Consider the following 24,093-nt stretch of genomic DNA (forward strand, 5'->3'; position numbering starts at 1 on the left):
TAAACAACCCAGCTCCCTCCGCTGCTCCTCATAGGACTTGTGCTCCAGACCCTTCATCAGCTCCATTGCCTTTCTCTGGACATGGTCCAGCACCTCTGGACACAGGACTCAAGGTGCGGCCTCAGATGTGCAGGGGGACAATCACTGCCCTAGTCCTGACGGCCATACTATTCTTGATTCAAGCCAGAAGTCCTAGAAAGCGAACCCTGACATCCCCCCCATCCCTGTGCCATGGCTCAGGGCCTCCCTCTCCAAGCCCTGCCCTGGGCACGCAACACAGCTGCTCCCAGTGGCAGGCACTGTCTGGGTGCTGTGGGGCAGGATGGGGGCCATGTCCACCCGGTCCGTGCAGCCCTGCAACCCCATTCCGGCCCCGGGCATGGCTGCAGGGCCAGCTGCAGCCATCAGATGGCCACTCAGTAATGTTTCACAAGACATCTTTTTAAAACAAATGGTTTTATTTTATAATAACAAAACGTGCAGATCACTTGTTTCTGCCTTTTTCCTTTGCTTCCACCTGCAGCCCTGGCCCCACTATCCCACTCTGCCCTGCAGCACCTGTCATTCCTGCTTTGGGCAACCCAGGAGTGCCTCACGTCCCCTGTGAAGCAGCTGCACGGGTTTACAGCAGGGTTGAGGCCTTGCTGAAAGAAGGTGAGAGGCAAAGATTCAAAACAAATGCAATCCAGCCCAGGTCTGCTGAAGGGACCAGGCAAGCTCCAGAGAAGCCTGGGGAGTGCCCGTGCTGCTTTCCTGGCAGCATTCCCTCACAAGGGAGGAAGATGACAAAGGCTCACACCAGAGCATCCTGGGCAATTGCGCCATCCAGGATTTGTCCAGAACAACAGCAGCTGCTCCCAGGCAACAAGCGGGGAATTTCCCTGGCTGAGGTGGGGTTAGTCAGGCTTCATGCCTCCATTCCCACACCACCTTAAGCTGCTGGTTTCATAATGCATCCTACGTGCATTGCACATGCTCCTCTGGCTGGAGAGGGGACAAGGAAGGATGGTGAGCTGAACAACAGAAAGGATGTTGCATGAAGATAACACTGCTTCCAGCCTTGGGGAATCTAAAACCCAGGGAAGACCCATGCCAAAAGTTTTTAACACCTTTCAAGCCAGGAGATTGGGCAGGATCTTTTGTCCTCTTTGCGAGAGGAAACCACAGCATGGTAAAGCAGCAAGATGTCAGGCACAACGGCAGAAGCAGGGATCCATAACCTGGTCTTCTGGCATCTCCTACACTCTTTCTTCAGCCCAGCAGCCCAGCATGGGAATAGAGCACGAGGCTGGGATCCCCTCGTCTTGGCCCTGAGCACTAGAAAGGCTCTGCAAGTGGGGAAGCCCCTGCGCTCCTACTCACCTTCTGTGGTGCAAAGGACCCGAGGGAGTGGGTAGACTGGGGAAACCCCTGCAGCCCTCATGTTTGTGGCCCCCGGTGTAATGCTCAGCCTCCTGATGCTGTGGGGGTGCAGGATGGGTTAGATCACATGAGACCTCTGCTGCCCACAGCAATAACAAACATTTATTAGAGTGAGTGTAGACTCTCCTCACCCCACGCTTATTGTGATGGCATTTGGGGGTGCCAGAGGATGCTCTGTCCACCAAGCAGTGTGAAAACGAGTCCTCTCCTGCTCCTTCCCTGTATGTGCTGGAGACCCCCACAAGTCAGACCCGTGGCCAGGAGGGGAAATTCAGTCCTGCTGCAGTGTACAGATACTAAAAGAAAAGCCTCCCCCGTGTAGTGCTCATAATGTCACTTTCTTCGGTCTGGGAAGGCAGCCTGAGGCAAACAAAACTTTTCCAAAGGGCAGAGGAGCAGCGGGATAAGTCTCCCAGAGTGACTCTGCTCTTACAGAACTGCAGGCAGGCAAGGTTCCAGCAGACGGCAGGGCAGCAGCACGGAGCAAGGAGGCAGCCCAACGGGCCAAAGGAGTCCAGCTGCTCATTCAGAGCACACAACAGGCTTCCCTGAGATCTTCAGGTCATCGAAGGGCAGCAAGGCGAGGAGCTGCAAAAGCCAAGGGTATGGACATGTAAGGATTGGGGGTTGTGTCTCCACCAAGCTGCAGCAGGGGCCCAAACGTTCCCCGCCACCCAGTACTGCAGTTGCCCACCTCCCTAGGGAGGTGCAAAGAAACCCCGTCTGGGCTGTCCCTAAGGCTTGAGGCAAAAGGTAGTTATCCCACACACTCCCAGAACCTATGCCTGCACCCTAGAGGGAAGGATGGGAACAGCAGGAAACTCCTCCTAGGAGCTCCCCCCAACTCATCCGACTCCTGCACCCCGTGACAAGCTGTCAGAGCCACGGGCCTCCCCCCACAGAGACTCACGTCATCATTGCCATCAGCCAAGTCCTGGGCTGTCTCATTCTCCATGTTCCTCAGCAGGGTGTCAGCCCCAGAGTGTGAGAGGATGGCAGCAATGGCAGCATCCTTGCGGCCCACGGCGAGGTGGAGTGGGGTGCAGCCGTTGTACATCTGGGCATCCACATACGCCCCGTTGCGCAGCAGGAACTGGACAGCCTTGCGGTTGTGGCACTCCACAGCCAGGTGCAATGGGGTCTTCCCACTCGTGCCCTCCTGCAACCCGCAGATCACAAGGGTGTGGGTGTGGGGTTCCCTCGATTGGGCCCCGCAGCACCCACCCCACACCCCATTGACAGGGTGCAGAGGGGGCAGTCCCCACCCCGACTGCTGTTACAGCACCCACCAGCCCCCAGCCTCAAAATTCAGTGCCTCTAAGCCTCACAGCCGTGCCTGCCCCAAGACTGAAGGGAGTGCGAAGGGGAGAGACACACTGGCCCAGCCCTGCCAAAACATCACACCCTGTCCAGTCTTACCCGAACATCGATGTTGGCACCGCTCTCCAGCAGCAGAGACATCATCGGGATGTTCCCCTTCAAGGTGCTGATGTGCAAACAGGCCAAGCCTGTGATAGAGAGGCAGAAGAGAGAGACACAGTCAGCCCTGATCACCCCATGGCACACCAATCATGGCTCCACGCTCACTCTGTTGTGCTCCAGGATCCCTGCATACACAAGTCACAGGCTCTGCCCCAAGCTGGCTACCAGCTCTGAGCTGGACTGACCCCAGGTCTCACCTTGCCAGTTCTGGAGCTGCAGGTCCTGGTGGTGCCTGTGGGGCTGAGCTGTGCCCTGCGGTGGGGCTGCTCTCTCCAGCAGCTGCTGGGCACACTGCAGGTGCTGCTGCTCACAGGCCAGGTGCAGCGGGGTGTTCCCATTGCGGTCCTGCAGCCCGGGGTTCACTCCCTTGTGGATCAGTGCCTGGATCACGTGGGGCTGCTCAAGGTACACGGCGAGATGGAGTGGGGTCTGTAGAGAAATTGGGAAAGGGGAGGATGCCCCACAGGACACCAGATGTGATGAGCCACACCAGTCTACAGGAGCCAGCCTGGCAGCTCCCATCCCTGTCCTGAGGCTATGCGTGGCAGGCATTTCGGGGCTTGCAAATGGCTTGCTGTCCCCCTGCACCTCAGCTCAGGGATCACCCATGGGGACACATCTCACTCTCCCAAGTTATCTACATTGCCACCCACATTCAAGCTGTGCCTGCTCCCACCCTCTGGAGCTGTCCGCAATGCACTGGGGCTTTGCAAAGGACCCTTCACCCCACGGTGCTGGGAGCTGTCACACCTCTCAGGGTGTCTCCACCACCCTTCTTCCCCTCCCTGCAAAGGAGCTGCTCACGTGGGAGCAGGTGGGGGGGTCTGGGGTAAAGGGCAGACAGATTGGGCATCAATCCAGGGAACTGCCTGCGGCACCTCCCTTCCTCCCATCTTCTGCCTATCACAACTGCATACCTGGAAAAGATCATTTTGTATCTCCAGCACCTCCCTGGGTAGCTGAGCGATGCAGCAGAGTGCTACAGCTGGGACACAGTGGATAATGGCCAGATGAACCAACCTAGGGAGGGGATAAAGGGGACAGGAGAGAACAAAACCAAAAAATGAGTCCCAAGCGCCATGCTCCGGAGTGGAGATCCTTCACTGTTGCATGAAGGAATAATCTCTCTGCCTCCTCCAATCCCCTTTCCACCAGCTCAGAGCTCCTCCATTCCGCCCTCTCCCTGGGGAAGCTCAGCAGAAGACCAAGGCAGGAACATGGCCTGAGGTTCCCCAGGGCAGTCCTTCACTCTGAGCCCCACAGGGAACAGACCCTCCTGACCCTGCTAAGCAACCCTAGGACCTCACAGCATGCATGAGGCTCAGATCTGCCCCTATGCAAAGCCAAGCCTCCAACTGGTGCAGGTCCAGAGCCTGGGATGTGTTTCTCAGAGCTCAGGGCCCAGGTTTGGCAGCTGTGGAGGGAGTTCTAGGCTCTGGCAGCTGCCTGGGGAATTCCAGTTCCCTATTTCCAGCTGTGCACTGTACTTCTGCTTTCCCCTCCACGAAGGCAAGCAGCCGTAGCTAGGCAGGAGTCTGGTGCTGGTCCAAGATCACCTGTGTGGCAAAGCCCCCAGGCCAGCTGATCTGCTGGTCCACACCAATTTCCTCTTCTCCCCCCACATCCTTTCCTTCCAGCGCAGTCGTGGCAGGGCTGGCACGCAGCCTGCCAGCACAGAGGGACACCGGAGGTGCAGCTGTCAGAGCTTGGTGGCCAGCAGGGAGACCTAGTCCTCAGGACTGTGGCCCTCATAGCCACGGCGTGGTTGGGCAGCCCGGAGTCGCCCAGCCCAAGGAGAGGTTTTATTTCCAGCCGGCCCCTTCACAGTCAGAACAGAAGTGAGAGCACAATGGAAGCAGAGCTGAGAGGGAATTTCCAGTCTCCTCCGCCAACCTGCTGCGCTTCCGGGCCCCCCAGCACCGGGCATCCTTCCGCCACAGGGCAGCCCCTTTGGGATGACCCCAGTCACGGTGGGCAGCAGCAAGGAGCAGGCAACAGCTCCTACTCTGAAGAGCATGGCAGGCATGAGCTGAGCCTCCTGCCACCTCCTCACCGTTGTGCCAGGGGTCCCGGGTGGTCTGTCTCTGGCAGGGATCAGCTCCAAACTAAAGGCTGGGCTCTAGGCAGGCTCCTGTTGTCCATGCTGCTTTGTTTGAGGCAGGCAGGGCCAAGGGATGGAGGGTGAGAGCTGTGCCAGCCTTGGCAAGACAATCTGCTTGCTGGATAGCCCAGCTCTGGGATGCTACCTGCATTGTGGGGGACAGAGAGTATCCTTCTATGTAGGCAGGAGAGCAACACTGGCCCTTAAACATTGCAGAAAAAAAGAAGGGTTGGGGCTGCCTTCTTAGCAGTTGCAGCGAGGATTTGACTGTGCTGAGAAGCTCAGAGGCCAGTCCCCAAAAGTGCACTTTGGGGGCAGCACTTTGAGCAGCACTCCTCCCAGGTGCTGCTCAAAGGCCAAGCCAGCACCTGGAACCCCAGGCACCTTGAGCTGAGCCCAAATTCTGACGGCAAAACAAGTTCCTCTCCACCTTGCTGCCAGGAGAGAGGCTGTGCCCAACAGGAGAGGCTTTGTCCCTGCGGAAGCCCCAGGTCATGCTGCAGCAGGGAATTCCCCACTGGAAGGAGAGGCCACTCACCCACATTTGCCTCTGCACAGCCATGGAGTGCCCCCTCACCGTCAGCACCAGGGGGCTTCAAGCAGGGGCCATACAGCCCCATGGGCAAGGTCTGACCACCCTCAGGGGATCGTGGGGCAGAGGCACAGCCAAGGGGCCCAGGCCAGGAGCGAGGGGCACAGGTACAAGAATATCCCTCCCCTCATCAGGCTTTCACTGACCCTAGCCTGGGTATGATCCAAGCAGGGAGATTCCCTGCTTGGTTTTGCACCAGGTCCTCAGTCAGCAGCACCTGTGCTAAGGTGTCCTTTGCTCACTTGTAGGGACAGCCCCGGTTTCTCCAAACCCGCTCCCAGACACCACATGCAGGAGGAAGCCACAGGGTCTGCCTTTTACAGGTATGGCAGAGATAAGACTGCTCAGACAGGGGACTTTCCAAGGCAATTCAGCTTGAACTTTAAACCGCTGCTGCTTTCACTTTCCAGAGCTACTCTGGGCTCCCAGGGGAGAGAGCAGTGCCCAGGGTTATGTCCCATGGCAGCCAGCCCTTATACCCCAGGAATCCCCCCAGCCCCTCTGCCACTACCCACGCCACACCACACTGTCACGTGGCAACAAGTGGGGCAGTCACCCTGGGGAGGTGGTGGAAACCCCCGAGCAGCCCTCCTCCACTGCTGGCACCTCACTCTTCCCGCCTTGGATGCCTCTGCAGCTCAATACGGCAGTGCAGCTGCTCAGGTCTGGGCTGACACCAAGCATGTTTGGGTATCCATGGTGTAGAGGTGATGGGGGTGACTATCCCCACCTGGCCAGAGCTCAAGCTTTCATCTTGCAGTCGAGGTGTGCCTGCTTTGAAGGATTGCTTTCTCCCCTCCCCCATCCTTCTCCACCCGGGTGCAGCCTCCTCCTGCACTCTCATTTCTGCACTCGTTCCCGCCTTTCCTCATTGCCAGACCTCAACTTCCTGAAATGGCTGCAAGAACCGTGAGCTACCCGGGGTAATCATGGCAAGGCCAGGGAGCTGGGATGAGCCCACCAAGAGCACGTGTGCACCGAGGCACCCTGTGCTATGGGCTATGATGCCAACCAGCAACTGGGATTGTCTCCTGCTAACCCAGGAAACCTCCTACGCTGAGGAGACCTGAGGCACAGGCATCATGCCAGTCTCCATTTCTTCTGGCCGAGGCTACAAGGACAACCCTCTGTGCCACGGCAGCCACTGACAGGCTGCTGGTCCATGCTGCCACAGCTGAACCCCAGAGCCAGGGCGCAGTGATGGAGATACCCGCTCGTTGCCAGACACCACTCCTCACCCAGCCACGGCCACCAGAACAAGCCCTACACACCATGCCATGCTCAGACCCTTGCCCTTCCCTGGCCTGGCTGCACGACTCTCCTCTGCCTCCCTCTGTCTGCCTGCTCCCTCCCTCCCCACACTCCTGCCTTGCGTTCTCCTGGTTGCAGCTAGGGGGGTTCGTGCCCAGAGGGAACCTTCAGGAAGGGCAACAGGGAGTTTTAAAAACGGCAAGGGATGAAGGAGCTGTGGGCAAGGGAAACGCGGCAGGAGTACCGACAGCTGGGCTCATTCACAGCTTTTCCACTTGCTCACCAGCTTCATCCTGGCACAAAAGGACTCAGCACTCTGAATCACAAAGGTCCCACGTGCACAGGACATTCCTGGCACAAAGCGATCTAGCTGTCATCAGAGAGATAACAACCCTGGAGCAGAGAGGCTGGGGCTATCCCTGGGGATGTCCCTTAGTCCGAACATGCCACGCCCAAACCAGTCCTAGTTTAGGCACAGGAGAGCATCCATTTCCACAGTGCTGTCCATCTCCAGCTTCTGAGTGACCTCAAATGTCAGGTAGGAAAGTTTCCACGCATGAGGACTGGAGGCTGGAGAACAGGGTAGGAGTGATACCCAGCTCTGACATACAAGCAGAACTGATGAAGTCCCACCAGTTCTCTGGCTATCCTTTTCCATTTCTCCAGGAAAGGGTTGGACAATGCAGATGCCCCCACCTGTAGAGTTCTCAAAGCAGCCTCTCCCTTCATCATCTCACACCAGAACCATCTAAGACACAGGATCCAATATTCAGTTGAATTTGCTTTGACAAATTTTTCTCCCTCTCTAGATAAGGTCCTGGTCTGCAGGAACAGTTCGCTCCCAGCTTATTTTGGCTGAGTGGAGTATTAGGAAATCATGCAAACAATTCACACAAGAGAAACTTGTTCAGGAGAGGAAATGGCCCCAGCAGCAATAGAGAGGAGAGCAAGGGAGAAGGAAAACAGCAGGGGAATTCCATGCTTACCCTGCTCTCCTGTTCCAGGCCTGTAACCTGCACTGCTAACCGCTTCCTCAGCCATCAGCACGAATCTCTGCCAGCAGGCTCAGCAAGCACAGCTCCATCCTGCCCTGCAGCCCTGAGCCAGCCCAGCCTGGCTCCCTTCCTCCCCACATACAAAAGCGATGCTGCCCTGCTCCATAAAGCTGTTCCATCTGCCCTCCGGCAGCTCCAAAGGAGCAGTGGATCCCAGCTGGCTGTGGACTCATTGGCCTGTCCTGTGTTCCTGCCCTGGGTCTCCTGTTCTGGAGGTTTCTTCTCCCCTTCCCTGGGAAGGGTACAGCTTGAATTTGAGGGGAGGGGGGATGGGATGGGACTGGAAGGAGGTTGTGGCTAGTGGGATGTAAAGCTCCTTCAGCCACAGTGGGTTCAGCATTCCTGATCTCCAGTCTGGGCAACTGCTGCTTCCCAGCCTGCTGCTCCTGGGGCCAGAGGGAGAGGCGGGAACTGACAGGTGAGCAGAGGAGACAGCCTCACCTTTTCTGGGGTGCTCTGCAGAGGGTCTGGTCTAGGTGCTTGCAGATGAGGGGTGCTGGAGGCTGACTCGCAGGAGAGGCACTGTGAGAGGGCTGTGAACACCTCATTTTTCAGTGAGGTGGGGAGGAAAGGGAGAAAGATGGGGAGATGAAGGGACCTCAACAGCACTGTGGCCTCACCCCCTCTAGACTCTGCACCCACACATTTGAGAATTTTGCTCCATTTCTGAGCAGTGGGTCTGGGATTGCAGAAGCACTAAACATCAGATGCATGGGGACTGCTCCCTTCAAAACAAGGGGTCTGTCCCGCACTACCATCAATGCATGAATGGGCCAAGCCAGAAGGCAGGTCAGCTCATTCTAGCAGGGACCAGTCACGGTCTGAGAAGCAAGATGAACAATTGTAATAAAAGCAGCAAACATTCCAAAAGGTCCATTGACCGTGGTAAACCCATTTCAAATGGAACAAACTCCCAGTCTCACTCACTAGGAGGCAAATATGTTCTACAGTTTCTGTACACACAGAGATATCTTGAGGTCAGAACAGCCTCTCAATAGAGGACAGTGCCTGGACTTTGCCAGAGCCTGTACAACACACCCTAGCAATCAGTCACAGCCCTGCACGTATCCTCATTGCCTCAGGATTTTCTCTTAATGAGGCATGAGCCAGGAGTCTAAGATACCTCAGAGTCCCCCTACAGCCCTGAATCTGCCCAGTCAGAGGGGCTTCCCAACTCTGTGACACAGAGAACATCCCACGCAGCTCACTGAGAGGCACCCTGTAACCATTCTCACAGCTCAGACCCCACAGCCTCTCCTCCTACACAGTCATATCTGACTCCTCATTTATCCACATTATACTAAAAAAAACCCAAACCCAAACCAACAAAAAAATGAAAATGTCTTTGTTAATTTAGCTGAGCTCAGCCCTTTCCCAACAGCGGCCAGGCTTACCTCCAAAGTGCAAGGACTTGAAGTCCTCCCCCCATCTCAGCTGATCTATTACAGCCAGGTATCAGGCTTCTGCATCCCAGGACATGGAAACTTCCAGCCATTCTTTCCCTTCCCCTGTGCTGAAGTTCCCTGTGTTTCCCCTTAGCTCCAAGGCAAACCTAGGCAGGTGGAAAGTCTGAAGAAACTTCCTCCAGGCCAGGCTGAAGTCATCCAAACAGAGAAAAAAACCTCTTCTTGCATCCACAGTCTCAGAAGGCTGCCAGGACTTACTTGTTTCCCACAGGATGCCCCAGAGCTTTCTGCCCTTGCTTGGAGGGACACCAAGCCCTCCCCTGTTTACCAAACTCCTGAGCACACATAGAGGAAGAGCCAAGAATCCAGGGACAGGGAACTGGACACAGGAAGTTCTCCCTCCTGCCAGACCCATGTTAGGACTCACTTTCTTCTCTGCTCGACAATGGCAGCAGGCTAGGAAGCAACTCGGGATGGATGTGAATCCTGACAATCAAGGAAGGAGGTTTCTTTCCAAAGCCCCTCTGGTAAAACCAAGAGCATCCCCACTTCCCATTAACTGTGGCCATCTGAGTGCTGGGCAGCCAGCAAAAGCCCAGCCCAGCCAAGCAGGGGGACTTTCAGCCTGACCAGCAACCAGGTGTGCTCTCCGCATTGGATTTCTTTAGTCCTGAATCTCTCCAGTCCTCTGCTTCTTTTTCCTTCTTTCACAGTAATTGCCCCTTGCTGTCACACACTGAGCATTGCCCCAGTCACACACACTGGGATCCAGGGCTACAGGGGTTCAGCAACACCCCTGCTCAGCAGGGCAAGCACCGAGCAAGCAGCCACGCTGGAGCAGACACCCTGAATGGGGACAACTTCTATCCCCCTGCTCAGGGAAGATCTCTGGCACAGGGCTCCATGAGTTGGAAGGGTTAAGACTGGCACACGCTGGTTAGAAGTGGCCCCTCAGGATGAGCCTTCGTGCTCAGTGGCTGCCCAAGCAGGCAAGGGCTCAGCAGAGAAGGCCCCTTTGCTACCACCATGTGGAGAAGAGCTCAGAACGCCACCTCCCAAGGGGCCCCAATTTTACTCGATTAACTGTCCCCAAACCCTTGTTAAGGCATCTGAGCCCGCGAGTCACTGGCACGTGATTTCTTATCAGCAGACAGAGCAGCACTTGTCTCTGGTGGAAGGAGGAAGTCAAGCTTCCTCTGCTCCCCTCCCTCCGTGAAACATGCGCCCGACCAAAACCACTTAGTCCCATTTTCCATCTGAAGGAGGCTCTAGTCTTTCTCCTGTGACTGAGCTGGGGTCCCCCAACCTTCACCCCCATAGAAGTATTGCACTGCTTTGCATACAGAGTTCTCTGCAGAAGACAGTCACCCTCCTGTGGGGGCGCAGCCCCCAGCCTTTCCATCACCGTGGCATCAGGTACCAACGGCATAAATTGGCATGTGGCCCAAGGACCAGCACGGGCACCAAGGAAAACATGTTTTTAAGTTTAAGATAGTCCAAGAGAGAGGAAACTCCACTTAATTTCACACACTGATGACTCAACTTTGCCTCTCCAGAGCTGGCAGAGGCTGACATAAGCCTAAGCAACCAGGGAGATTTTCCCTTGTGCTGGAACATAACAGGTGATCCCATCACACCCCATTTCACCTCGAAGGTGCTGGTCCCACAGCCAGACCTCTCCCAGGATGCTGGACCTGTGCATCTGCCTGCTGAGGCTGGGAAAGAGGGGGTTTCCTTAGTGAATCCTAATAAAAGTTGAGGTAGTTCAGAGGCTGGAGCACAGCAGTAAAGCTGCCTGCAGCCTGCTCAGAGCTAGCCATGTCTACAGCTGGAAAGCCCCTCTCTTCCCTTCCATGCAGCGCAGTCCCACTGGGACCCAATTCAGCAGAAAAGGAGCTTGTTTTCATGGAAGAGATGGATACTTGGAGGAATATTGAGTCACAAGGAAAAGATGGATGCTTGGAGGAGACCATTTGAGCTTGAGTGCACAGGGTTTGTTCTCTATCTGGCTACGGAACAAGCAAGATACATATCTCTGCCCTGAGTGCTCCCACCATCTCCTGCCTGCCACCTTCTGCCCCATTCCTCATCCTTGACCTCTCCTGCCCTGCCAGCTCAGCTCTTGAATCCCAGTGACCAATAACTGCAGCTCCGACTTCCCCGAGGTGGAGGGGCTGCCAGTGGTACTGAGGAGTCATGGGGACGACGACCTTTGCGCAAATAATTCTTGGAAGACAGCACTCACATATTTCACTGGCCATCACGCTCCCTTCTTCCCTCATGGCCACTTCCTTCCTGCCAAAGCTAGACTCCTAATTCTGAGCGCACGAAGAGCCAGTTTTAGGCTCATTACTTCATCCCACCTGGGTTGACGCTCCTCTCCCACGGAGGCGGGCAGGGAGATATTCAGGGAGGATCCTGTTGACATTCCAACCGCCCAAGCACATGCTCCTTGCCTCTGCTTCCACCTCCTGTTCTTCCCCCACAAGTACCAGGCAGACAAACCTCAGGATGGCACAGGTGAATGAGCCTGAGTGAGCTATGCATAGTGAAGATTTTTGTCATATGGAGAGCCAAGACTTTTGCCAGCTCCCTTTGTGCAAGCCCAGCGCTCCTCTCCCCTTGGTACCAGCCAGGGCATCTGGAGAAATAGGAACTACTAAGCCAAAACCCCTGAACTTTTTGTATTTTAGGAATTACAATTACAGTAAAATGTTGTTGCCTAAGTCTTTTGAAATATAATGACAATATGATTTTAATTCTCTGCCTAGAGCTGTTTTGTGGCAGACATTAAGAAAACGCACACAAGGAAATGTGCTGCTGACAGAGACGGAAAGAAGAAAAGAAGTCGATGGTTTTGTCTGGCCAGATGAAAGGGATGTAGCCTGTGCCCATCTGATCCCTTCTCTCTGGGGATCTTCTTTCACTGGATGAGCAATTGCTCCATAGACTTTACTATCAGCCCTCACTGTTTTCACACACAAAACCAGTGGCAGTTCAATGAGTTGTTGGGTGCTCACAGTCCCCAGTTGCATCGACCTGAGTTGAGGATGTTCAGCACTTCTAAATATAAATGCCACCTACCTCTACCACAGGGTCAGAAGCAGAGACAAGAATAGCAGAGCCTCACCACAGCCTCACCATTCTAACCACAAGAATAGGTTTGTTTCCTTTCCCCAGCAGTGGGAGCAGATCCCAAGAAAGCAATATCTCCTGTGTGGACACAGCCAGCCCAGAGCTGTATGAGTTGTACCACCAAGCAGACCTTTTGCTCCCACCCTCACTCTTTACAGATTTCCTGTTCTGAACTGCAGTGAGTGAGAGAAAACAGAAGAGTAATGGCAACCGTTTGGGGACCTCTCCAAGAGCCTCTCCTGCCTACAGTAACCAAGGCACCGCTGATTAATGTTTCCCTAGTTAATAAGATGTTTGCATTAGGTCTCTCCAAGCAAGTCTGACAGGCAAAGGGCTCAGCTCCCAAACAAGATAGCCCCAAGCAGTAAAAGCATCTCCAAGCAGCTGCATCTACAGGGCTCACTAAAAAGACCAGTGAGTGAGGAGCCCTGGGCACACTCAGAAGATTTTCTGAAGGCTTTCTGAAGCCTTACTTCCACCGCTCTGATGAAAAGACCCCTGGCTCTCTCAGTGGGCTCTAGCGTTACAGCTGGGAAAACTGGTGCAGCTGCTCTATGCTGAGGAGCCCCAGAAGGAGCCCACAGATAGGACAGGACTAGAAAGTCTGGCTGGGGAATGTGGGAGGTTGGGTTTAGTCTAACCTTGCATGCCATGAGACTTCCAGCCAATCCTCAGAGCAGATCCCACAGTAAGCATTAATGAACTAATTAGCAGAAGCACAGACTCCTTCCTAACTGGGAAGTAAACACACAGGCTGTCTCCCAGCTCATCTTCAGCTTCAATCCAGATGTGCTCTGCTGGGCAAGGACAGAGCCTTCTTGTTGCCATTACTGAAGACATTTCCTTGCTCATATCAGTGCCTCTTAGTTTCTCTTCCTCTTACACCATTACTCAGTATTAAACTCCAGCCAGTGTTTGGGGCAAAGCTTTGCCCTCAACTGTGAGAACTTTCGCTCGTGCTCTGTATGTACACTCATGACGAAAACCTTCCGTCGAGGGAATGTACAACAGGAAAAAACGCTGTGATTAGGTGAAGGCAATTACCAGAAGCCAAACCAAATAACTCTGGCGTGATGCCTTTGCACTTGAGAGGGCATTACAGATGTGGGAAGCCCCCCCTCATTAAGAGAAACGCTTGTCTCCGTCACAGAGGCTCAGGAGGGCAGCCCCATACTGGGATGTGCATCTCAGCTGTGCCAAAAGCTGCGGCTCTGCCAGCAGGTTGGCAAAGCAAGACGATTCCCACCTGAGAACAAACAGTTCTTGGGTTGCTTTGTTGAGCAGTGTCTAACCCAGCCATCCCAAGGTCTTGCCCTGCATAGCCAACCTTGTTTCACATCTTGCTTACGTGCCCTCTCACGCAGCCAAGCCTTACTGGGGAGGAAACACTGAATTCTCTGGGTAAGAGACAGTGGGGGGCTTGATTTGCTCCCTCCTCTTTTCTAGTTGCTAGCAGCCCCATAGCAAGCGGAAGCTGGCTTCCTACGGGGGGTCCATTCTGTGCCATGTAACCTGAGGTACATCTTTCTCTCCTCATTCTGCTCGACCCGGCTCAGATGCCCCTCAGGCGGGTGAGCGGGTCACCAACGCACAAACCTACACCAGGGTGCCAAGCATCCATGCGCAGCAAGGCAAGGCGGAAGGCTCTCGGGACAGGGATCTGGGGAATCCCTCACAGCCCGGCTGAACGGATGCTCCTCGGGAGAGGGATGGGGACCACAGCAGATCCTGCCCGGCTTATCTCTAGGCACCGGCTCCCCGCCGCCAGCCGGCTGCGAGGGGCCAGGCCCTGGGGCTGGGGGGGCCCTGCGCTCGCAGCTCCCCCGGGGGTCACTCACGTGTCTCCGTCCTCCGAAAGGTAGGTGAGCGCCTCCAGCTGCTGCCGGCTGAGCCCCTCGGCCGGCGGCGACGGCTCCTCGGGACGGCTCCCCGGAACGCCCGGCAGCTCCGGCAGAGCCTCAGGAAGGGCGTCGGAGCCGTAGCTGGAGTCCAGCCGCTCATCGGCGGCGGCGGTGGTCTCGTCGAGGGTCTCGGGGGCGGCGGGAGGGACCTCGGCGGCGGCGGCGGCGGCGGCGGCGGCGGGGGTCTCCTTGGCGCCCGGCAGCGAGCGCAGCGACTCGATGCCCGAGTCGCACTGCCCGTCCTCTCCCTCCCAGGCCGCCGCTTCCTTGCGGCACTCGCCGCCCGCCGCCCGCGACATGGCTCAGCGCCCGCCGTCCGCCTGCCCCGGCCCGGGTCCCGATTCCGGCCCCGCTCCCGGCGCCGGGGGGCTCATGGCCGGAAAACCATCGAGTGGCGGCCGGCGCAGAGTCCAAGGCGCCGCGGCTCCGCCTCCTCCTCCTCCTTCTCCTCCTCCTTCTCTTTCTGCCCCTGCCCGCACTGACTCAGCCGCGCCCGGCCCCGCCTGCCCGGGATTCCCCTCGCCGCCGCCCCGTCGCGCTGCCCCGGCTCCCCCACGGCACAACGAGGGGGCTGTCTCGCCCCGCCCGCTTTGTCCGGGGCGGGGCACAGAGGCAGCAGGAGGGAGAAACCCACCCGTGGGCACGGAACGCGTGGGCACGGAACAGCGGGTGGGGGCGCACAGGAGAGGGAGGTGGCCACGCTGCACTTCCCGAAGCCGGGCAGTACGTGCCGGTGTGTTCTGGGCCTGCCTCCTGCCCTGCCCTGTTGGCTTGGGTTCTCTAAATAGCAGGCAGGTTTGCCAGGGGTGGAAGAGGGACCTTGTCAAACTAGGCGGTGTGTGGGTGAGGATGCTGTTGCATGTGCAGGTGCTGACTGAAGCCTCAGGCTCTGCGGGAAACGATATGGTAGATGTCACTTACTGGTAGCAGAGATATGTGTGAACAAGAAGTTTGATTTTCCCACGTGCATGGATTAAACCGTTTCACCCACCAAGACACCTTCTCATCTGTGCTACCTGTAGAGGCAAAGGGAGAGGCTCGGAGGTCGCTGCAGTTGGCTGTACAAGCCTCTTGGTCCAGCCCCTTCCCACTGACTTTCTGTGTTGCAAATAGAAAGCCCAAAGCCCACAGTGGCTGCCGGGGCTCACATAGGAGCAGCCAAGACACAGAGATAAAAGCTGAAAATAGAAAGTCAAATGAAGGCCCAGCTCACTGCCTGTGAATGGCTGATCAGCCTGCATTTCAGTGTTCTCCTTCCAATGCCAAAACTATCCAGTGGTGTTCCTCATGGATCTTCATAGATATCATCTAATTACTTTCCAGTGTCCCAATCAGCAGGTCTTCCTCAAAGGACAACCTAGATAGCTCTGAACACAGCTGATACTTTAAAGTCAGTTTCAGTTTTTGCTTTTATTGCTTGAGGTGACTTTCCGTCTCTGCAGGGTGCCCATCTTTCCAGTTCATCCCAGCATGAGGGGAAGGATCTCCTGCAGGGAAGCTCACCTGGGAAGAACTTGGTAATGGGTACTGGTTGGGCTGGCACAAACCACATGCAAAGCACTAATGATTTCCCTTTCGCACACTGCAGCTGCTGCTTTGGGTTTGCGTCATTCCCCCAGCACTGGCTGCTGGGCCTGTGAGCACAGCCTGCTGCAGGAGAACTACCCATGAAAAGTGCCTCTGACCAGGCAGAGGGAAAGGTTTTGGGGTGTGGGGACAGCAGGAAGGAGGCAGGTATGTCTCTTTTGGCATCAGTAACTTCCAGTCGTAAGTTTTCCTCCCACACTCAGGATCTGTTTCAGTGCCTTCAGTTGTGTCCCTGGCACTGCCTAGCTGCAAGACCACAATTACTAAGGGTTACTACCACAATTACCATGAGCTTCTCCCACATATATCAGCTCTTTCACATGCAGGGTGGGGTTCTGGGCCATATATCCATGCCACTCCCTCTCACACCCTGGTGGTGGCTGCATCCCAGCTCTACCTGTAGCTGTTGTTCCTGACACCCACACAGAATCTATGTTCTTCCACCTTTCCATACCCAACTGCTATTATGTTACCCATCAACTACCTCTAAAATGCCTTTGCCATTTTCTCTAGTAATATACTAGATGTTTTAGAGATGCAGCTCCATCATGGAATGGTTCCTTGTACGCTTTTACATGGATAAAATGAGGAATTAGGACAAATCCACTATGGTCAAATCATCACAAACCTGTGTGGTGTTGTACAAAGATTTAATTTTTCTGTGAACCAGCTGCTGCTTACCTTTGCATCAAGTGGCAGTCACACTTGTTTATCTAGTGATCCTGTTCCAGCTGGAGCATAGGTGTGGATCCTGATTCCAGGGCTAGAACATGTCCAGAAGTGATTCAGCCAAAGCCGAAGCACAGAGCCCAAACTAATAAACCCTGGACCAGCTCTACAGGGAAGCAATTCAAGATACATCACTGCGGACTCTACAGTCCAGTCCACTGCAAACTTTCTTCACCTCTGCCTACCAAGCAGCCCTTGGAAGTGGCCTTCCTCTGCTGCTGCTGTGAGTTCAGCTGGAGGTGGTGATCTATGCCATCCTTGGCCAGCCACTCTCTGCTCCTACAAGTACACCCACTAACACCCAGCTCAGGCACCATCTCCTGACACCCCTCCTCTGGCCTGGTGTGCTTCTATTAACCCTTCCAACAATTTGACTGAAAAGCCTGAAAGAGGAACTTGGCCACTTTGCCCTATTATTTGCCTTCTGTCTCTCATTCAGCAGGGCTTGGGCTCAGTTTCAAGAGCTGAAACTTCCTAACAAAGAGCTTTCTGCCTGGCCGTGTGGACTTTCATTATTTTCAGAGGCTTTAAATACAGAAAGATACACGTCTACAAATGCATATGCATATATATATATAACATCTATACATAATGCATTGGCAGAAAATAGTAGTGGGATAAAAATATTTAAATATAATATGAGGCAAATCTTGATGTTCTGATTTGCTTTTGAGGGTTTTAAAGCTGAAACTCTAATTCTGGGCTCCCTCCAGTCCCCCTTAAGATGGGTCACTTAAAATGGTTAAAACTGCAGGGGAAAACAAAAGAGGAAGGGATCTATTCCCACTAGAGGTCAGTGTCAACACACGCTGCTCAAGGCACCCAGCGCTACTCAAAATAACCTCTCTGGCAAGCAACTCGGCTCAGAAAGGCTCGCCCATCACACTGCACTGCCAGAGCCTGGATATGGGGAGGAATCCCCAGGCGACCCGGTACTGTCCCCGATAATATCCTTTTCCCAGACACAGCCCTGTGATTTAGTAAGTGAAACCCAGGTCTCTGCACTTGGCTTCATGACCCCAAGCTCTGCCCACCTCAGTAGCAGCCTGGCCTGGTGCCAGCATCTTCTCTATTCTTTGAGCTGTTAACTGGGTGAGGTGAGATGCAGCTGCAAGAGGTGGAGAAAGGGAGGTTATGCCCAGTCTGTGTCTGCTCTGAGGGAAAATAATGGTACTTAATTTTTAGCTGTGGTCCTCTGTAACGTTTGAGCAACATAGGTTACCTGAAATTGTTAGCAGTTATTGCCACAATAATTAACACCAGGTAATGTGACTGGTGCTACTGGTGCTGTCCACTGCTCAACTTTGGCCCCATGAGAACACTGTTCTCTGAGGATGTAGCCCTTTTCCCTTGCCCCAGAATCAGAAATGCTGAGCCCATAAGGAAGGTGCTAGATCCCCATCTGAGGAAGCTCCTACTGCATTTTTCCACACCAGACATGTCACGGGACACCCCAAGCAGCAACCTGGATCTCTGCCTTGGGCTCTGGCTTCAGCTGAGAGGACTCAGTCCTGAAAGCTGGGCTCTTCAGTGGAAGCAGAGGCCCTGGGAGAACAAGTGAAGCTGCAGGAAAGGCAACAAACTCTCTGTGCTGACTGTGGTTCCTTATATCTGGCAGCAAATCAGCTCTATAGTGCACCAAACTGGGTCACTTCACTTTCTGGCCTAACAATGGGGGAACATGACTTTTAAAGATTGAATGCCCAGAAGCGAGGCCAAGCTTTCCAACAGAGCAGGGCAAAGCAGGTCCTCCTCAGGTACCCATTTCCTGAGGTAGTTAGTCCAGAAAGAGCTGGCTGCCCTCTCCTGGTAAGTCTGGCTGAAGTCACAGGGTCACTTTGAACTTCTCCAGGGATGTTGCTCCAGGCACCTGGTTGCTTCTTCAGTAAGGGATTATTTGCAGTCAGTTTTTCTCCTTGCAGTCCATGTTGGATGCCTCTTGTCCTTCTGCTATGTCCTGTAAGGTATGGGAGCCATCATGCCAGTATGGTGACACAACCCAGAGCAGATCAGGTTTGTCTGCATGTAGGGGTGGTTGGCAAGTTGCCCAGCTAATGCCCTTCCTGGGAAGATTCCCACTGTTGCTCAGAGTCCCACAGCAGACAGGGCAGTTTCTACCTCCTCCTGTTTTGTGTATATGTGTGTGTGACATGTAGGATGTCAAGAGAATAGACAAGGAGGATTAATTAATTATTTGAATTGGGATCACACTGAACTCACTCTGCTCTCAGCCACGGCATTCACTTCCACAAACAGAATGTGACCGATATAAAGATGCACTAAAAATCCTTGACCTTATAAAACCCACAGATATTTTAACTAAACTTCATTCTAAATTATATCCCTCTTGTGTCACTCCTCTGAGCTTGGTGGCTGCAGCAGCAATGCTCTATGCTCGCATCTGGGCAAATGCATGGCTGATAGGCCTTGCTATGTATTTATGCTGAGTGTGTGCTCAGAACTCTCCCAAAGGAGATGGCAGATGTGGCTGTGAATGGGGAGGGGATGGCAGATGGTCTTGGAGAACTGATAATAAAACCATGCTTAAATAGATGGTGAAACTGTGCCCTAGGTGAGAAATCTTGTCACCTGGGGCTCTCTTTATAGCTAGTGAAGAGACAGATTCATTTCCAGAGGCTCTGATAACCTCTCTCTGGCCACACCACTTTAAAGAAGAATGCTCCTCCCTCCCCATGGAATAGCCGTGGAAGGCAGTGCTCCATCACTGGGCTATCATTTATTCATGACTCTCTAAGCACAGTTCATCTGGCAGAGACTATCCAAGACAAAACTCAAACCTCAACTCACCCAACCATCCCTCAGCTCACCTTGCCAAAGAGCACAGGACAGATGCTGCCAATGCTGCATCCTGAGCTCCAACATTGACACGCTGGACCTGATGGCCATGAGAAGGGAGGATAGGTTAACTTTCACTTTTTAATTGATTCTGCTCGAGTTGCTACCCACTTTACCACAGCCCCTCATGACATCCCTACACCCCCACTAGCCTAGTTCTTGTCTCCTAACACTGCTCCCAGTGGCTAGTCTACTGGTCCCTAGCAAGCTGCATGGTGCTGCCGGAGGTATTACTCATGCAAGCTCAGCTCTGCTCTCAGGAGAGTTAAACCTCCCAGCTGCCAGACTGAATTAGAGCTTGTGTCTCTCCACACTTGCATCAGAGTGATTTGGGAACAGGCCTGGTGGAACTGAAAGCAAGTGAGGAGCCAGGGCAGGGGCTTCGAGAGAGGAGTGAGCAGGGTGGCTGGCTCAGGGTGGCAGAGAGGGGAGGCAGGGGTGAGGGAGCTGTTTGAAATATTCAGGTGCTGAGCAGGAGCAGATGGCCATCCCATGGGACAGAGGAGCTCTGACACCATGAATAAGGGATGAACAAGTCTGTGTTGCCCAGGTGATGGGCACACAGAAAATGGGATTGCAGCCACTCCCCAGGACCTTGGCCTCACTAACAGACCCAGCCTAAGCAGCGGCCCTCAAGCAATGCAGACAGTTATGCACTGGGCTTTTAGCCCATTCCCTAGAACAGCCTCATCTCCCCTGCCCACCTAGGTCCAAGGGGAGAGCTGGGTGGAGAAGGGATGCTTCTCCAGATCAGGGTATGTCAACTCCAACTGCTCAGAGTGGAGAAAGTGAATTTCAACAGAAACCTACTTTCTGCTTTTAGGTAGGTGACTCCCAGCCTGTAACTAGGGATAGACTAAATGCTCTGAGAGCCACTGGTTTACTCCTTTCTGGGGGTAATAGGCCAAAAACCTAAGTCAGAACAAAACATTTGCCAGGGGAGGATTTGGCTCAGTTTCCAGACACTTGAGGCGGTTGCTGCTGTTCTGGAGTTATATTGGACAAAATGTCCCGAGGACTGTCAAATAGCATCTGGGCAGCACTGAATCCACTTTTCATTTCTAGGGGGGATGTGAGGGAGGGCCCTGCGTATCCTGCTGGGCTATTGCAGAGAGGAAAGTGATTTAACCTGACCCAGAAACCTCTGCAGAGCCTCACAAATAATTGTGATGATGACAAAATAGACTCTCATGGGGCTGGATGGAAAATAAGCAAACTGCACACAGGCAGCCTGTTGGAAGAGGAAGAATTAGAGCAGGGATCAAAGAATTTTCAATGACAGCAGTTCTATTCTGTGAAATGCACCTCAGAGCAGCAGCTATAAATCCACTTACTTCATGAGGTTTAAGACTTTGGGTGTTTGTAGACCACAGTTGTGATGCGTACCCCTGTTAGTGATGTGAACAGAAACTAGTTCCCCAGTCACAAATTAATGACCCTTGCGGGTTTCCTTCCCACAACAAAAAAGGCGCACCTGGATCTCCTCGCAGCAGACATGAAGTCTGAGTGTAGCAGATGAAAACATAAATAATGGCACATAATTCCTTGGGGACAAAGATGGCAGAGGTGGGTGGCACCCACACAGTCAACACCACTGACCACTAGTGGCAAAGGGGTGTTAACTGGAGCAAGAAGCATGTTCATTCATCAACACTCCCCTTGTTGCATTAATAAGGAGCAATTTAATTGGAGTGACACATTCTGGAAGGCTCAGGCAGCCAGCACAAAACATCCTTGAAATTTTTAAATCGAACAGGCACTAGAAAATCCTGCATCCTAACACGAGGGGATTCTTTGCAACATATCTTCCCAAGAGACAAAGAGCAGCACACCACTAGGAATCACTGATTGCTTTGGAACAAAAGACTGAGTTTTGATCATTCTTGGCCTATTGGACAAAATAAAGCTAAACACAATATATATGATGCTGCAAAATTAATTTTTATATTTAAGCTACAAATACCAGCACAATGATAGGTATCTGTGGCCATCTGGTTTAAAATGCAGCCTCTGTCAAAATTTTTCTAGGTATTAAATGTTAATTTGCTGCATGGGTCCAAACTAATAACATATTTAAGCATGAACTAAAAAGGCTATTTGCTGTAACTACCAGAGACAGAAGAGTGAGACCTTTTCTGGTTTGATGCATTATGGAAAGTGAACAAATACTGCTAATATGGCATCATGCTTTATGTCTGCTTGGAACAGATGTGAATGTCTCTGCAGAGTGGTAGTTACAGGTTACCTGGAGAACAAACCTGTTGATATCCTGGTAAGGGCACCACTTCTACTTCAGTTGCCATGTCTTCTTAAAAGCCTCCATGATTCTTTCAATCATTTTGTCACATCAGAAATGCCTCCCTCCCAGAAATGTCTCGCTCTTTAACATGATTTTCCAGTAGAGCATCCTGAACGCTGCAGGGATAACTGGAGAGAAATCTCCCATATTTTTGTCTCTTGCCCCCAGGAGAAGGAGGGTTGAATGGATAGGGCAGTGTGTTGTAATTAGGACTGCCAGGTTCTCCCTGTGCTGGTGACACAGAACACAAACTTGGATGTTGGCCGTCTTGCTTCAGTTTCCCAAAGGCCTAAGCATCACCTAGCCTTATTTCTCCCATTTCTGGGGAGTTTTGTGCCCTTTGTAACACATTATCAGCCATGCCTTTGGGTTCCTATATGAGGGTTGAAACATGCCTGTTTCCCACAGAAAGTGGCTGAAGCGGCTTGTACAATTTCAGTTCAGAAAGAGCAGGGCACATGACCTCTTTGTGACACCTCAGCTCAAAAATAGCATAGCTAGTGATGCACTTGACAGTGTTGTCTCCAAGACGTGCTGCCCAGACCAGTATCAAAGATGCCTGATACAAAAAAATTCTACCTCTGAATCACTGGTGATTCCTGTTAAATCACTTTCAGGTTAAATCACTGGTGACTCTACCAGTGGAGGGCAAAGTGCAGGGCTCTGTGTGTGTGGCTCCATAAGGGTGGCAGCAGCCCACTTCCCAACGGTTAATCCTAGTGGATAACGAGCACACCAAAGGAAGCTGCCCCTTGAGTCTGTGTGTGTGCTGTGATACTCCTTGCCACAAAATGCATGAAGCATCTACAAGTCTAAAATCAAAACAAATTCAAAAGTGAATAGACGAATTGCCTGGAGAAAAAAACACCATGTACTATTAAAAGCAAAGACATAAACTCGTATCACCTTTTCTCCCCCTTTAACCTTCTTTTTTTGCAAGATTCACATCTTTGAGAGAAAACCAGTGCTGTTCTTGGAGGGTGATCATCCCCCATGTGCCTTTTGGTCTAGCTGAGGTCACATGCTACAGGAGTCCCTAGCACTATAAAAAGCAGAAATGCACATAGGAATGCATATTATTTACAACTGTCTATTAGTGTGCATGGAATAGCATTCAGTGCTGCTACAGGAATCCTGGCAGCTCTGGGCTTGTGCCTCTTTGCTTTGCACTGCCACAACACACACACACTGATGAGCTCTCTTTGGAGGCATGGGATCCATCACGTGAGGGTGGGTCTGAAACCCTCTGGAGCCAAAGTCTGCTGGGAAGATTGGGCAGGGGGTGTTTGAGCGGTAGGCAGTGAAATTCCAAGCAGGCTGCTCCTGCTTGCTGCTGTTCCCATGGAAACAGGGTAAAGGCGAGAGGAAATGCATCCCCAGCCTCTTTTGAAGATGAGCTCCTTCAGCAGCACCCCCGGCCATCACACCTATTCCCATAAGAAGCAGGGTTTGGCAATTCCCCTTGGATGCATCTCCTTGAGTGAGACCATCATGCCTACGGACTGTTCCTTCCTCACCCCAGGCAACAGTGGGCAAGAGCATGCCAATCATCCCACTGCCGAGGCTGAGCCTCAGAGCTTAGAAAAAGTGAAGCAGTTTCCAGCAAATTCTGCAGCTTATGCTTCTCCCCAGTTTGGAACTGGGGAAGCACTGGCAGAGACCCCTATTTCCTGACAGTCAAGGAAGCTGGGCTCTACCTGCAGTATCTGGATCTGAACAAGTCTGAACCCTTCCTGAGCTCTGAGTGTGTGTCCCCTGTTTAGACTGAGGGTCTAAAGAGGCTTTTGCACTCATCCCTGCAACCAAGCCAGTTAGCTCTGTGTGTGAAATACACTGCAGTTGGCTCTGCAATAGCTAGCTGAGTATCCTTGGGCCCGATGAAGATCATAGCAGCGAAGATGCTGCCCGACCTAAGGTTTTCCCTGAGTGCCATCGTTTAGCACTGATGGTCATCCCTACCCCACCTTCCTCGACCAGCTGGGATGCCCATATATTAGAGAAACAGACGCAGTTCACGCAAAGTGCTCTTGGTTCTCCTACTTCGTCCCGAAGGGAGGAAAACGCACGGGACCTCTCACCTCCCCATCAGCAGCCCGGCTGGGACCGAAGCCCTCTTGGACAGCCTGACGCCCCCTCGGCAGGGCTGGGAGCGGGAGCGCTCCGCGGCCGCGCCGGGCGGCGGCTCCACTCCCGGTGACGCTCGGGAGGGGCGGCTGCGCTGGGCTCCCTCCCTACCTGCCTGCTCCTTGCCTGCCTCCCTGCCTGCCTCCCTCTCGT

At 53.4% G+C, this 24,093-nt stretch overlaps 1 protein-coding gene across 1 annotated transcript; it reads right to left on the reverse strand.

Annotated features, from left to right (window-relative positions):
- Nucleotides 1-1,510: 1,510 nt before the first annotated feature.
- Nucleotides 1,511-14,644, reverse strand: NFKBIE (NFKB inhibitor epsilon). The gene is made up of 6 exons (XM_027887671.1): nt 14,283-14,644; nt 3,822-3,924; nt 3,102-3,333; nt 2,842-2,930; nt 2,333-2,581; nt 1,511-2,010 (listed from the first exon to the last, which is right to left on the reverse strand). Exons 1-6 carry the CDS (start codon nt 14,642-14,644, stop codon nt 1,945-1,947), a joined length of 1,101 nt encoding a protein of 366 aa, XP_027743472.1. The 3' UTR covers nt 1,511-1,944.
- Nucleotides 14,645-24,093: the final 9,449 nt, after the last annotated feature.

The sequence above is a fragment of the Empidonax traillii genome, unplaced genomic scaffold (genome assembly GCF_003031625.1).
Source record: "Empidonax traillii isolate 1590-97213 ecotype Southwest subspecies unplaced genomic scaffold, ASM303162v1 scaffold218:size1087226, whole genome shotgun sequence".
NCBI classification, from domain to species: domain Eukaryota; kingdom Metazoa; phylum Chordata; class Aves; order Passeriformes; family Tyrannidae; genus Empidonax; species Empidonax traillii.